Source organism: Phyllopteryx taeniolatus, chromosome 1, assembly GCF_024500385.1.
Source record: "Phyllopteryx taeniolatus isolate TA_2022b chromosome 1, UOR_Ptae_1.2, whole genome shotgun sequence".
Taxonomy (NCBI): domain Eukaryota; kingdom Metazoa; phylum Chordata; class Actinopteri; order Syngnathiformes; family Syngnathidae; genus Phyllopteryx; species Phyllopteryx taeniolatus.
The window spans coordinates 4,805,848-4,821,680 of NC_084502.1; the positions used below are offsets into that span (position 1 = coordinate 4,805,848).

Sequence of the window (15,833 nt, forward strand, 5' to 3'; positions counted from 1 at the left end):
TACCTGGTGGAAAGGATCTGGGAGGAACGGGGGGCATAATTACACCTCCAGAAGAAGTTGGCATGTAGGACACCTGTTCCCTGTTCTCTCCCTCCAGGTTCCAGCTGCTGGGAGCGTTAGGAAACACTGCCAGCGAGATAAAAGTGTCACGATGCTTGCAAAAAACACATGCATCCAATATTTCACCGGGTTTGCGTGGCACCTTTCTCTGGCAGCGTCATGTGAGGATCTGTACATGGCTTGCAGGGGCTAACTTGTTGCAGCAAGGCACGCTGCATGTGGTTATTCTGTACAAGAGGACAAATACAATGTCAGAGGCTGTGCTGTTGTCTAAAACGATCAAGAAACGGCAGTCCCTGTCTTACACAACATTACTTCCTACCTGTCCAATTTCCGCCATGTTGTAGTACATGGTGTTGTTGGCCCTCTCACGATGAGATGGCAGCAGAATCATCACTTCCCTGTTGTGTTTCGCCTTGTCAGGCAAGGACGGCGAGCCTGCGAAGGGAAGAATCAATAATAATAACATGTAAATGTAAATTGTATACGCCACCAGCCATTCCACTGAATCAGTGCCATTTGTGTCGCTGGGAAATAAAATGCAGAAATGCACAATAAAATTAACTAACTAGAATTACACGTTATCATAAAATATAAAAACGTAAATCCTTTACCAATGTTATATGTTTACATATTTGTGTTACTCCTTACCCAAACTATACTTTTTAAATTTCTTTACAAAACAATTTAATTTAAATTCACACTTTTCACCCAGTCCTGTTACCCAAACACAATACCCGCTCTGAAAAATGTCACATAGTCAACAGGAAGTTGCGTCATTCAGATATTCTTCAGACAAGGGGAATGCCCAAAGTAAATTCAATATTTTGTCTGTACACTGTATTTGATATGTCAACTATAACTGCGGCGTAGAATTTCTGCACTCTCCAGTAACTTAAATTATAAATATTTTTATGTTATTTATTTCTTCTTATTTTATATATCACTGTAATGTGTTTAATGTCAACATGCTATTAGTATAAATGTCATGCAGCTATATTTCTTGTATTGCTTTTAGTCCTGAATCTGAAAAATCTTTTTAGTAGTTCAATATGTGTAGTATCAGATTTAGAGTTGGGGGGGGGGGGGGTACAGTATATATATATATATATATATATATATATATATATATGCATAAAGTATTGTTGTAATAATTTGTCTAATTTGTCTAATAATGTGTCTCTGTAGTGAAAATGTCATACAAGACATACACAAAATTTGCACAAAAACCAATGGTTTACAACCATGTTACATACCTCTGGCACTCGAGGGAGCAGAGTTTATAATTTGGGAGGAGTTGGAACGTATAGAGCTCAGGCTGGAGGACGAGGGGCTCGGCTGAAAAAGCAAAATAAATTCATGAAGCATGAAGGAGGAAGTCTTTCAGCATGTAATGTCTGAACTGTGAATATGCAGGGGTTCACTGTACTTTTGTATTTCAAACTTTCACACAATAAATAAAATGCATTAATGGGCATTAAAATGGAGTACAGGGAGGAACATGAACAGTATTTGCACATCATTATATTAGGCTTGCAAAAAATGAAACTGTGTTCCAGTCCCTTGTTGTATTTCAAGCCTTACCTGCATGTGTATGGCCTCCTCAGGGTGCTCCCCCATCAGACCGTCCGTCATTATGGCCAGGTTTCCCGCCCCCGCCTCGCTCGAAGTGTGAGAGGACAGCGAGGACGACGAGTGACGGATCGAACCCTGCAGGTTCAGAGGGCTGCGGGAAAATCTTCGGTAAGAGTCAACATTGGAATGAACGCTCATCTAAAGGACATTCTATTGTATCTGTCAATAAAGGTAAACCGTGGTGAAATCTTCTGTTTAATATTAAATATTCAGTTTTAAGGGTGCCACTTTGTGCAGAGTTAATGGAATTTTCCCCAAATCCTTAATACAAATCCCTAGAGAGACTGCAGGTGAGGTGCGAATTGGGGGACTGACCTGTGTCTGTGTATGAGCCGCAGACTCTCAGGGCTCATGTGGCTGTGGGACAAGAGCATTCCTCTGGGAGAGCTGACCCCAGAGAAGCTTGCAGGGCCAAAGCGGTCCACGCCGGGCAAACCCTGCTGAGTCCCAAAAATATACTACGCTGAATATTTACACTGCTCGCAGGTTAACAGTGGGAAAAGTGTTTTTAATTTATTTTCTTTTTTTTTTGTGTAAATAATCTGCCCTGTGAAGACAATATTGTATGTAGGTAGCCGGAACTCACGTGGTGCAAACCGGTCCTCATCATGTGGAACTGATCCACCAGTTTTTTGTGCAGGGGCCGCATCTCTGGATGGACCAGCTTCTCGTGAACAGCCAGACCCACACCGAGAATGTGTACCTGAAGCAAAAAATCAAGAAATGCTGAAAATTTATTTAAATCAATTTGCATTCATCATTTCCACACACTGACTAGAAATATTACAGAATAGAATGTAATTAAAGATCTGTCTATCCATTTTCAATACAGTTTACAGGTGACATGGTAGAAAACATAAAGCAATGTGCTACACTTGATTTCTATACATTTATGCAAGTATTTATCTTTTTAAATAATCACTTCTATAACATTCCTCGGAAATCACCACGTCCCATCACTGGTCAGCTATTTTTACAACAGGCCTTCGGGCTACTCAGGTGGTCCTTGGGGGGCACCTTGGTGACTTCTGTATGTGTGTGTGTGTGTGTGTGTGTGTGTGTGTGTGTGTATATATATATATATATATATATATATATATATATATATATATATATATATATAAAAAATATATATATATAGCGTCTGCCTCACAGTTCTGAGGACAATTCCCGGCCCCGCCTGTGTGGAGTTTGCAATGTTCTCCCCATGCCTGCATGGGTTTTCTCCGGACACTCCGGTTTCCTCCCACATCCCAAAAACATGCATGGTAGGTTAATTGAAGACTCTAAATTGCCCATAGGTGTGAATGTGAGTGCGGATGGTTGTTTGTTTTTATGTGCCCTGCGATTGGCTGGCAACCAGTTCAGGGTGTACCCCGCCTCCTGCCCGATGATAGCTGGGATAGGCTCCGGCGACCCTAGTGAGGAGAAGCGGCTCAGAAAATGAATGGACGGATGGATGCAATGAACACACCATAACAATAAGTTCAGGATGACAAAAAAATACACATTTACAGCTTATAGAATATAAAGTAGGCGGCACGTTGACGACTGGTTACAGCGTCAGCCACACAGTTCTGAGGACCCGGGTTCAATCCCCGGCCCTGCCTGTGTGGAGTTTGCATGTTCTCCCCGTGCCTGCGTGGGTTTTCTCCGGGCACTCCGGTTTCCTCCCACATCCCAAAAACATGCATTAATTGGAGACTCGTAGGTGTGACCGTGAGTGCAAATGGTTGTTTGTTTGTATGTGCCCTGCGATTGGCTGGCAACCAGTTCAGGGTGTACCCCGCCTCCTGCCCGATGACAGCTGGGATAGGCTCCAGAGCGCCCGCGACCCTAGTGAGGAGAAGTGGCTCAGAAAATGGATGGATGGATGGACAATATAACGTGTTCCATAGAACACACTTTACTAAGTACACTATGCATAAAATGGGCTTCTCTTCATCTAACGCACGCAATGCACTAAAAATACCCCAGACACCTATTTTCATGCTTTATTGGAATGCACACCAATTCAATGCTTTTGGACTTCGGTTATGCAGAAACATAAAAGGGAAATTGTAGTACAGATTTTAACAAGAATTATGGAAGTTGACACACATGAATTGCTTTCGCGGGCCACATAAAATGATGTGGCAGGCCAGATCTGGCCCACGGGCCTTGAGTTTGACACCTGTGCTCTAATCCAATATAAGAAAAATTTATTTTAAAAAATCTGCCTTAACGAAGATAATAATTACAGTGAACCCCCTATTTACAGGAGATAGGGACCGGGCTAACGAAAACCTGCAAGTAATTGACCCTTCCAAAAGATTTATAATGTGCTGTAATTGCCTATAGATGCCACAAGATGGTGGAAAAGGACTACTTTTTTCTAAATGAAGCTCCTCAACTCACAACCAGATGGCGTTAAAACAATACTTTGGTTATTGCTTTGAACTTAGCACAAAAACAGTGAGTTTTTGTTTTTTTTTAGCAATTAATGGAGGATAACTTAAACCAAAAATTTATTATGATTACGCTTAATGTCGTGGCAGGTGCAAGAAAGCAATTTGCATTCTATCTCTGAACTATCCAATGGGAGCTCCGTCTGACCTGCTCCTGCATCAGGTCCTTGAGGTGCGTGATCCTCTCCGCGTCCTCCGGGTGACTGCTGATGTAGTCCTTGTCGAAAAACGCCTGTTGAAGAGGTGTCGAACGAACAAGATAACGTCACGCTCCGACTACATTCAAAGCCACGATTCGGTGGGCTACCTCTTGGTATCTGGCGATGCCTCCGTTCACCGCGGCGTCGATGATCCCATTGAGGCACATGCTGAGCGGGTTGATGTTGCCGTGATGCTGTCTGTGTTGGTACTGGCTGATCAGAGTCCGCAACTCCTGGGTTTTATTCTCCACCACGTAAATGGCATTCTCCAGAGGGCTCACCTCCACCTGGAAGTAGGATAGATTTAGTGGATTGAAAGGGAGGAGAAGCTATGTGCGTAAAAAAAAAGAGCTGACTCAAAACTACAACCTTAACAAAGATAAAAATGATCCTTTCTGATTGACTACTGCAGTGATTCCCAAGGGCTCCCTCTAGTGGTACTCAGTGCGTGTGGTATTCTTAGCAATGAGTGTACTGAATTTCTTAGCAATGACTGCATGCAACCATTCCATCTCAAACGCCATCTTGCAACCAAACACACAACACTGAAGGACATCCATCCATCCATCCATTTTCCAAGCCGCTTATCCTCACAAGGGTCGCGGGAGTACTGGAGCCTATCCCAGCTATCTTCGGGCAGGAGGCGGGGTACATCCTGAACTGGTTGCCAGCCAATTGCAGGGCACACAGAAACAAACAACCATTCGCACTCACATTCACACCTAGGGGCAATTTAGAGACTTCAATTAACCTACCATGCATGTTTTTCGGATGTGGGAGGAAACCGGAGAAAACCCCTGCCTGTGTGGGAGAAAACCCACACAGCCAGGGGGAGAACATGCAAACTCCACACAGGCGGGGCCGGGGATTGAACCCCGGTCCTCAGAACTGTGAGGCAGATGCTCTAACCAGTCGTTCACCCTTAAAACATACCGTTTTATTTAACTTTCATTTAAAAAACATTCAATAACTGTTTGTGTTGAATCATTTACTTAAGTTCCAATTGTTACTTCACTTTTTATGTGCGATACATTTTAATTGAATTCAGGCACATATTTTGTATTTTCATATATTGAAGTGCAGTGTTAATTTTCAAACATTTCATAATGTTACAGTGGCTTAAACATGTTTTTTTTTTTTAATCCAAGACATTACGCTTTCGTTTTCACTTTTAATGTCCAGTCCATTTTACTTTTAAAATAGTACAATACCTATTTTTAAGTCAACTCAATTTCATTTACAGAGCACTTTAAAAAGAACCACAGCTGAAACTAAGTGTTGTGGATAAATAAATATCAAAGAATAATGTGTTGAAAGCAAAGGAATAAAAATGAATCGTTAAAATAGAATCGTTAAAATGAACTTTAAACTTCATAGGCAGGCTGTGGATGGACGCCAGAATACTTTCGGAGGTATGCGTTCCCTTTGACGGATTTCAGTTAACAGGCGAGCGCATACATTTTAAATACAGTTCAGTTGAATTTAACATTTATGTAGAATGTATTTCTGTTTTCCCTTGTAGTTACATTTTTAGAACTGTTTATTTTCAAACATTTATTTTGATACAATTTTTATAAAAATTTTATGTGTGATAAATTTTTATTGAATCATTATTTGAGTAGTTTTTTTTTATTATTTTGCGATATTTAAACACAATGTTAACATTTAAACTGTGCATAATGCTACATTAGTTTACAATAATATTGAAAACACTTGTTAGGACTATAAAATGCACCTCGTTCATGACGAACACTCGGGCCTACTACACTACTATATTTTTATGTCGTCATGTTGGTGATACTTGGAGAATTAAGTATTTTTGAGGTAGTATGTGGTGTAAAACCTTTGAGACTCACTGGACTAAGGCGTGTGTTCATTATTGTATTACAATACTTGTACTGCCTAATAGCAGCAAGAATTTCCGCCTCTCCTGAAGCTAAATAAGTTACAAAAATATTAGATATGTACACATCTCAATTGAACTAAATAGCTCTCTCTTTGGGTAAAAGCATTTTTGATACAACTCCTGCATTGGATTGTGCAGGTCAAAGTTGAAGAGCGAAACACAGCCAAATGATGATTGAAGATTCTCCAGAAAATGTCAAGAATATGCGGCATGCAACGCATTCCTCACCACTTCTCTCCTTTCCACCTCGGCCCAGCGGGAGATGCCCGGGAGAGGGCGGGAGAGGATCAGGGTGGTTCTCTCGATCCACAGGCTCTGTGGAACAAGCAGAAAACACAGATTTGTCCTGCATTATCTACACCAGGCGTTAACATGGGGCTCAGTGGGTAAGAGTGGGGGCAAAACGGGTAGCAGTCGTGCAGAGCACCGTGTCGGTGATGAGCTGAAGTGATGAGCTGAAGTGAAAAGCTCTCAGTTTGACATTTAGGTCACTGTGTCACCCCTGTGTCACGTAGTGCTCCTTGAAAAAATTGCAGCTTTCTGAACTCTGAGGTAGGAAAGAGTGAAAAAAAATCTCTTCCATCCAAATTGAATCAACACTTGAATGCTAACAGTTTGTCAATGTCCTTTCCTTTCGTCAATTTTTCTTGCTCTCATTTTGATAATGGATGCTGATTAAATATGGCTTCCATTACTACTGACTGTAGCTCCTTTTTGCCTTTTCGTCCTAAGCTCCTGTTGTCATAATTTCCCACTTCATCTCTACTCAACATGCTTTACACGTATTCAAATGCTGGGCATAAATGAGTACAGTACAGCTTGCGATACAAGTGACCCGAATTGTGAAATTTGCAGCAGTTTGGCAGATACTTAACAATTTGTCTTTATTGCCACCCCCATTCGAAGTTTACTGAAAAACTAAACGTAAAATTAACAGAAATACACTTTGTGCATTTAACAAAACAAGCACATAGCTACACCGTAGGAAAGTTAACAAATGTTAACAAACAATGCAAAACACCATAGACAGGCTAACGAAGACTATGTGTCGGTGTTATAACCCTTTAAAGAACAGCTGTTTGAACACAAACAGTGGAGAAACAGATGTGGACAGGTAATATAACAATACTCACAGGAATATATTCTTGGTCCTCTGTGAAGAGTGACTAATACATATTAATGCTGAGTTGTGACTCTCGTCCGTCTCCATCAATATCCGTATACATTATATTGCCTCCAGGTGACCATGGCACGCACACCGGAAGGAGCAGCACAATTTCATTGAATTGAAATTTTACATTTTAGTGAAATGAATATGTCATAACTATGTCTTTTCAAGTACAATGTTATAGAGTGATATTTTGCTTGTTAAAAACACATTAGAGAAATGTATGTTTGGGGAGGCTGGAACGGATAATAATTGGCTTTTCCATTCATTGCTGCCCACATTTGTTCCATTCAGAATCAATATTGTATGTAGTATTACCAAATGTAGATCTTTGATTGCAGTAGAGATTTGTCAATGTGCATACACAAAATGTAAGTTTACTCACAAATGCATTCATTGTTGCAAAGCACAGAACAAATACACGCCAGTGAACAACAACCATAAAAGTCTAATTATCATAAAAATTCTGAACTGAATTGTGATTGTATTCACGGAGAAAAGGAACTGTATTGTACTGTACTGATTTTTGCTGAGCACTGTATTTAGTCACGTTCAGGCAACTCAAGTTCTCCATTGTGACCACCAAGAGGGGCTCCTCCTACTTTTGCAGCGCCTCACTGGAATGAACCACAGCATTGTGCTTTTAAAGTGGTGCTACATCTTAAATTCAGACAACGACTGGCTCACCGTACCCTGAACTCGTTTTCGCGGTCCTTGGGGCCCTTGTGGAAAGGCCTGTCATAGTGGAAGCGGCTGACATTGTTTATGCGGTAGAAGCTCTTGATCCTCTCGGGCACGCGCTCCAGTTGAGGCACATCTGAGATGTCGGACACTGGAGTCACCGCATAGATCTGCAAATCTGCAAGCTGAGTGTCAAGGAACACACTGACAGGCACAAAAGAGAATAGAATAATTTTTTTTTAAAAACAGTACTTGTATTGATTTACTGTCCTATTTATAACCATTATACTGTATATGATGTAAATAATTTTACCCAAACCTTTCATTGACTGATGCAAATGAACTATTTAAAATGAAGAAAAATGATGTTTTTACAAGGAAAGCTATAGATTGCATGGTCATCATACATAGTAATAATACACAAGTGTACGAAAACCCCAATCTGTGTTAAGTGCGATTTTTGACGCACTCAACATGATTTTTGACACTCTTACTTCCTAGAAATTCATGATGCAGAAAACATTTGGTGTAATTAGACACAATAAATATAAATGTTGCAATTAAAAGTGCGCAACAAAAATATCTCAGGCAGATGCAAATAAATGCATTTCTATCCCTGTGGGATACAAATATAGAGTGGCTATAAAAAGACTACACACCGCTTTTCAAACGTCAGGTTAGTGTGATTAAAAAAAAGAGACCAGGATAAAGAATTTTAAAACTTTTTTTCATCTCATTTGAAATAATATGGTTGCACAAGTGTACGCACCCTCTTATTACTGGGGTATGGCTGTGTTCAGAATTACCCAACCACATTCAAACTCATGTCATATACTGTATGTGCTGCCCCCAATTTAACATGAGTTTGAAGGTCAGTGGTTATCGATCACATTCATGGAGGAAAAATAGTTGAAATTATTAATCTTAGTCTCATTTTTGATATCGCAAAAACCTGACATTTGAACACAGGTGTGTGGACTTTTTATATCCACTATAAATTTTAAGCACCGTGTGGAATGGTACTACTATTTCTCTTTTTGGTGCAGCAGTTATATCTTCTTATATATTAGAATTTTGCTCTTTTGACAGACATTAATGCTATGATTAACTATCTTACAGAAACACAAAAGAATAACATTTCATCAGCTGAGAAAAAAAACAAACAAACATAATTTTCGTGTGGGTGGGATACACTGAGCATCACTCTGCAGAATGGTGTCATCGGGTTGGTTGGGATGCTGCATGGCGATGGCTTGCGGAAATTCTCCCAGCATCCTTTGCTGGAAGTCCTCGAGCCGTTCGTAGTCATAGCCACGACAGACAAACTCTTTGTTCTGGAAAGAAGTGGAACGGGCGTCGCATTCACAAGAATGGCGAGTGAGGGAAGTGGGTCAACTTGAGGAAGAAGAGGAGCACCTTTAATGAGCTTAAAGTGAAACATTTACAAATGCAAAATGCTGTTCTTCTGTTGTTTCATTGTCTGGCACACTCTCTCGGTCTTCCCCAAGTGACTGTAAGTGACATCTTCTCATCCTGAGCACAGATGGAACCAGACTAAACTTACCCTGAGGAAGAAGGGAAACTTCCTGCCATAGAAGCCCATTCGAAAAAACTCGGGTTCGATCCGCTGCTGCTCGATAATGTTGTCATAGTACGCCGCCTCCATTTTCTGACATAGAATGACACGGGATGAAAATGGCTAAATGACACATTATCATTGGGAGAGCACAACCAGGAATCACATAGACTTGACTTACCCGTATCCAGCTGAGGCTCTGGTAATCGTATAACGTCTCATACTGGAAAGCCAGCTCCCGACACAGCGAGATGCCGTATTCCCAACACTGCAGGACCACATACGAGGAAATTATTTTGAACTTTCACTTTAAATTGGGACACAAAGCAAAAAAAAAATAAAAAAAATCATCATGCTAGCCATGAAAACAATGCATGGCAACCATATAATGTAGGTAACTAGACCTATTTACTTAGGAATGTGGTTGATATTTTACTGTATAAAGGTGGCCGCACAGTGGTGCATTGGTTAACGGCACTGCTGCCTGGTTGGTCAAGTCTTGCCATAATTTACTTCTCAGTTGCTCCAGGGGGATTTGGCCTCTAAAACAATTACATTTTGTGAATGAATGGAGAAATTCTCAGGAAGCAAATCACATTTGAACAGAAACATGACCTGCCGATGTATAAAATTAGACAACTGTTCTTTTGAGCTTGCAAATGACTGCAACTTTAGGTTAACAAGTTGGGGAAGGTTTGAGCTTTGTGCGGTGGAAAACTGACAGAAATGCACAACATAAAGTGCCAGAATTTAAAGAAGTCAAAAAGTTGTGCTATCGCAACATAGACACGTCCACCAATATCATTGACCACTAGTATAAGTGTATTAAGCGCTACAGGGTTTGCAAATGGCAACAACAGACATGTTAATATCCATCGAGTACGGTAATATCAAAACCATTTTGAAACTATTAATTTAGGTCTTTTGAAGGCATTATATGGTATACTAACGTAAATCAAAATTGTAAAGCTGGAGCTGGAAATGAATTTAAGAAAATTCATTATAAATATATTAATTCTATTGATTTTCATTGAGGAAGCGGTACAAAATGATAGTATTGAAGAGGACAATATCATCAGTAGCATCAATTTGAGGTTAAAAGTAGTGGAGACTGGGGTAAATAATTAATGGTCAATTACTGTGTATCCATTAGTGGCAGATTTTACTCAACGCAACTTTAATTGTAGAGTACTTAAAAAACAACCATGACTGAAACTAAGTGATGTCCACAAATAAAAATCCAACATAAGATGAAACAATTACACATAAAACAAATAAAAATGAAAGATTTTTTTATTATTACTATTCCAAGTTCAAGGACAAACAATAAAAATGGGTTTTAGGACCAGTTTTTAAAAATATGTAAATCTTTTGCGTACCACTCTGAATTTATTCAGGCAAAATGTGGGTGAGGTTCTGCGCTACTTGAGGCAGAAAGGAATTCCAGGTCGGATGTCGGCTCAACATCGCCTTACCTTGCCCTTGTTGAAGTAGTGGAGGATTTTACGACTCAGGTTCTCCTTGCGTTGCCACTCGCTCTGGCAGGGATAGTGGAGAAAATCCCTCAGTGGCCGGTCCTCCCAGTGGAGCAGCTCCCAGTACAGTAAGAGCGTGAATGCCGCCTCTGTCAGCAACCATTCACGGTTCAAGAACAAAGTGTCAGAAAACGTGTGCTGCTGTGATATCTGCCCTGTCATAATAACTACACATGTTGGACAGTTTGTACAGTCTGGCCACCGGAGCGTGCCGGGTCCCTTCCAGACATTCTGGGCCATATTTTTGTGAACAGATGTCAGAAGCCGCCTTAAGCGTAACAACTGTTTTTTGATGTATGAAAGAGCAACGTAACAAAGTTCCGTCTAATAGATGTAATTATATCTGCTCCACTCTGTGCCCTCTGCAGAAGTACTTTGTTACATACAGGATTCACTACATGGCACTTTTCTTTTGTTTTATTAGCACACAGCAGTTCACACCCAAAAATCCTGTGCCAGCAGTTTGAGGAATTATAAATTGTCTGTCAATGTCTATGCAATGTCTTACTCGCATCACAGCCTGTTAGTTCTCTAGTTTTATGAACGGAGGTAATTAAGAAATCACAGTCATATCATATAAAATCCTATTTTGCATCATTTATTGACACCCTTGTGTCAACTACATGATTCGATTTACTCACAACCTCTTCTTCCTTCCTGCTCACAATAATCAAATATAGCCCTGAGTCATATATCCCAAATGTTTACAATTAAAAAAACAAAAACTTTCTTGAAAGGGTTTCTGTGGCAACAAACTCAAACCAAAATTCCACTTTGTCTGCATAAACTGAGTGCAGGAGGTAGTGTTTCCGAGACCTGTGAAGTCTTCTGCTTGGAGATGCAAGTCACACAGCTTGTGGATGTAACGGATGTACATGTCTTCCTTGTTGACCTCCGATTTGTAGAAGTTCTGGGTTTGAGTGAAGAAAGATAATTTGAAATCATAATTCACGTGGGGACAAAGTAAGAATATTGAAATAAATTATGACGTCTCACCATAAGGTTGACAGAGCCGCCCATTTTCTTATTCTCGACTTCATCTCCTTTCATGCAGTCCCTACCCCCACCCCCCAAAAAAGTGATATTCATTAATTATACCAAACCGACTAATCGTCGGACAGAAGTGCTTAAAAATTTAAACAAACGTTCTTGTGGATTACCGCACAAAAAGTCCCACAGAGACACTCCTTTTATTTTTTTTGTGGTGCCTTAAGACACAAGTTTAATTCGTTACTCAAAACACGTATCTCAAGTCATCTTTTTCCATTAAAATGAATGGAAATGCCAATAATCAGTTCCAATCTTCCCCCCAAAAAGACAACAAAACTTGTCATAATGTGTATTTTAATGAGGAAAAGTAGCTCGCCATTAAATTGTACTTTATAAAAACATACAGTGATGGCATAATTAAAAAGAATGAAATTGTTTTTGTCACACTGCATCAATTAAATGGCTATTGTGCTGCTCTTTCTTGTCTGCCCACCTTGGCCACCAGGGGGCAGAACAGGACAGGCAGACGGATATACTGCTTATTGCGACGTCTCAGCTCTTCTCAGGTCGTCATATATTAGTCGTTCCTCACAGATGATAAAGAACATATGACTGTGAGCATTGTTCTATTGTCTGTGTGCATGCGTTGCTGCACTCTTTGTCTTCAATCCATTGCTTCAAGGGTTATAGCACCGGAACATAGATGCTATTTAGCATTAGCAGTAAGCTAGCGGTCACAAAGGCTAAGATATGTGTTGTTAAATACATGAGGTATAATTCTCTGTCTTTAATGTTTAGTTTAACAGTAACTTGAAGGCTCTTTTTTAAACTATGGCTATTTGCCAAAATCAAAGCACAAAAATCAACCGAATGAAAGCTCTAATTTTAAAAAAAACTCGTGAGCTGAGGCTCCACTGTATTTATTTAATGATATGATTTGAATCCCTCAAATTCAGTATAAATTCATGAGAGACGTCCATCCATCCATCCATTTTCCGAAACGCTTATCCTCACGCCTATCTCAGCTAACTTCGGGCGAAAGGCGGGTTACACCCTGAATTGGTCGCCAGCCAATCGCAGGGCACATCCAAACAAACAACCATTTGCACTCAAATTTAGAATGCAAATGGTTGGTCGCAATTTAGAGTCTTCAATTAACCTGGCACGCATGTTAGTTTACCTGTAGTCCAGCAGTCGTTCCACAAGCCTTGTGACTGATGTGACAAATGAGATGCCCGTCTCTCTCCAGGTCTCCTGCTCTATCTTCTCTAGTAGACTGAACAGAAACAAAAATCAGATGTTCTTCGTGAGGCTGCGAGCAGATCTAACTATTCTGTGGCAACTCTGTAACTTACCTAGGGTAAGGTCCAAACAACTGGGTCCTAAGGTGAAACAGGCAAAATATATTTATATATGGATATGTTTGTTCGATGACCTTTTAAATGGAAGTACATCATGAATGTCAGAAAGCAGGTTTGATACTCACAAAAGGCTGAAGAGCTCCCTGTGATTATCGTCGCCTTTGCCGTCCGACACCATGCTGTCCAGCTTATCCATCAGCTCTGCTTCCACCTACGCACAAAACAGGGGTGCAATCAGCCAAAATGTGTGGGTTGGCTACGAGAGGACAACGGCAACAACAAAATGTCACGGTGACCTGTTTGAAGTTTCCATTTTTCCTCTGCTCCCAGTCCATCATGTCATGGAAAATAGGAATCATTATGTTTCGAACTTCAGTCTGAGGGACCAGGGTGACTCCCAGAAAGGGGCCCATCATTCCTGGGATGAAGTGGGGTTTGTTGTCACCTAAATCGAAAAACCAAAGCCAACATATATCGTGATTTTGATCGTCATTGTGATAGAGTATGTTTTTATGATTGAATGATACACAGAATGAGTCAAACCTAATTTTTGCCACATACTAAACAGTTCATATGCCATCAGTACTCTCATATCTCCATACCTGCAGAAAAAGACAAGTAGAACACTGTTAACATTGATGTGTAAAAGTCAATATCCCCATAAGGTACATTTAAGACTTGCTTTCCCATTGCACCCCTAAAAAGTAGACATTTTCCATTGACCTTCATATTCATTGTATTAAGTTGACAATAAGCTGTTAGAAGAGCAAATTGGTCAAGCTACCACACTTTTTTGTGAGGTTGCTTTCAGGGTGGACAATGACATGGTGTACATTTTTGGCTAATGTCAGCTTTTCCATTTATTGGGCACATAGTGTAACTTCACTTAGCAACAGGATTTAGTTAGAAAGCTGACTGTGTACTGTTTAATAAATATATTTCGAAAGGTTTCTATACGAGTTGAAATTTCACAATGGCAGACTGGACATGTTAATCTTACAACATTCCGCCATACACATAATGTGATGAAAATTACAAAACACAAATGTAAATATTTACTCTGCAACCAACTAGCCACAGTTTCAACCTACATTGAAGAAAGACAAAATGTTGGTCATAATGTCCCTGAAAACATCAGAGGGTTTCTTAAAGAAGCAGTTGTCCCATAATGACAGGGTGGACAGCAATTTAAGTGTGGAAATCTTACGTATAATCATGTTAACAGAATACACATTATCAACATGACTTTTATGGTCAAATTACTCGATGTGGATACTAAAATGATTTAGTATCATTTAACCACTTACTGTACAGGCTATAGTTAGCGTAGCAGTGTGTGGAACATGACAAAATCTTGTACATCCAGCATGGAGAAAAAAAATTGATAAAATGAAAGAAAGATGGCGGCACGGTGGCCGACTGGTTAGAGCGTCCGCCTCACAGTTCTGAGGACCTGGGTTCAATCCCCGGCCCCGCCTGTGTGGAGTTTGCATGTTCTCCCCGTGCCTGCGTGGGTTTTCTCCGGGCACTCCGGTTTCCTCCCACATCCCAAAAACATGCATTAATTGGAGAGTCTAAATTGCCCGTAGGCATGACTGTGAGTGTGAATGGTTGTTTGTTTCTATGTGCACTGCGATTGGCTGGCAACCAGTTCAGGGTGTACCCCGCCTCCTGCCCGATGACAGCTGGGATAGGCTCCAGCACGCCCGCGACCCTAGTGAGGAGAAGCGGCTCAGAAAATGGATGGATGGATGAAAGAAAGATGTTTTAAAAGGCTCATAAATCATTGTATTGGTATGTGTACAAATGGTTGGCCACTCTAAATAAGACCTCCGAGTTTCATTACTCTGCATTTCTGAGTGATAAAGACAAGGACAGCAAAGGCAATTCATAGAGATCTTGACCTGTTTTCGAACGGAAAGCTTGCACACCACAACGTGGTAGTTACTTACTTGTCCAGAACTTTCTTTCTTTTGGCGGGACCGAGCGCCTCCAGCTGCAGACTGGGCTGATTGATGTACAGCACGGTGAGGCTGAAAAAGGAGTTCCATACCTAACGCACACGGAAATAAAGGTAAACAAAGACCACACACGCACGTCATGAAAATGCATCAGATGTTTTCGTGTATTTACACAAACACACCTTGAAATCGAAATCCACCTCGGAAAAGTTCTTGTGCAGCGCCGGAGAAAGAAGCTGCGTTGTCACAACTATGATGCTGCAGAAAACAAAGCAAGTGTGTCACTTTCATCTCCCCCAAAAAAAAGGTAGCA

General features: G+C 40.5%; 1 protein-coding gene across 3 annotated transcripts in view; it reads right to left on the bottom strand.

Annotated features, from left to right (window-relative positions):
- The window catches only part of dock3 (dedicator of cytokinesis 3), a 58,866-nt gene that overhangs the window by 3,871 nt on the left and 39,162 nt on the right, over positions 1 to 15,833 (bottom strand). Inside the window, exons 29-52 of one of the 3 annotated variants that reach the window (XM_061762120.1) lie at positions 15,703 to 15,778; positions 15,512 to 15,612; positions 14,103 to 14,161; positions 13,856 to 14,004; positions 13,685 to 13,770; positions 13,554 to 13,580; positions 13,379 to 13,474; positions 12,205 to 12,265; positions 12,025 to 12,118; positions 11,149 to 11,297; positions 9,855 to 9,941; positions 9,662 to 9,766; positions 9,290 to 9,431; positions 8,109 to 8,275; positions 6,477 to 6,563; positions 4,450 to 4,629; positions 4,291 to 4,374; positions 2,282 to 2,398; positions 2,011 to 2,132; positions 1,645 to 1,786; positions 1,317 to 1,398; positions 383 to 498; positions 203 to 287; positions 4 to 126 (exon numbers count right to left, since the gene is read on the bottom strand). In XM_061762120.1, the coding sequence (XP_061618104.1) occupies positions 4 to 126; positions 203 to 287; positions 383 to 498; positions 1,317 to 1,398; positions 1,645 to 1,786; positions 2,011 to 2,132; positions 2,282 to 2,398; positions 4,291 to 4,374; positions 4,450 to 4,629; positions 6,477 to 6,563; positions 8,109 to 8,275; positions 9,290 to 9,431; positions 9,662 to 9,766; positions 9,855 to 9,941; positions 11,149 to 11,297; positions 12,025 to 12,118; positions 12,205 to 12,265; positions 13,379 to 13,474; positions 13,554 to 13,580; positions 13,685 to 13,770; positions 13,856 to 14,004; positions 14,103 to 14,161; positions 15,512 to 15,612; positions 15,703 to 15,778 (2,537 nt within the window). Of the gene's footprint in view, positions 1 to 3; positions 127 to 202; positions 288 to 382; positions 499 to 1,316; positions 1,399 to 1,644; positions 1,787 to 2,010; positions 2,154 to 2,281; positions 2,399 to 4,290; positions 4,375 to 4,449; positions 4,630 to 6,476; positions 6,564 to 8,108; positions 8,276 to 9,289; positions 9,432 to 9,661; positions 9,767 to 9,854; positions 9,942 to 11,148; positions 11,298 to 12,024; positions 12,119 to 12,204; positions 12,266 to 13,378; positions 13,475 to 13,553; positions 13,581 to 13,684; positions 13,771 to 13,855; positions 14,005 to 14,102; positions 14,162 to 15,511; positions 15,613 to 15,702; positions 15,779 to 15,833 lie in introns of all 3 variants that reach the window. The other 2 variants (XM_061762030.1, XM_061761956.1) reach the window with 2 other exon arrangements.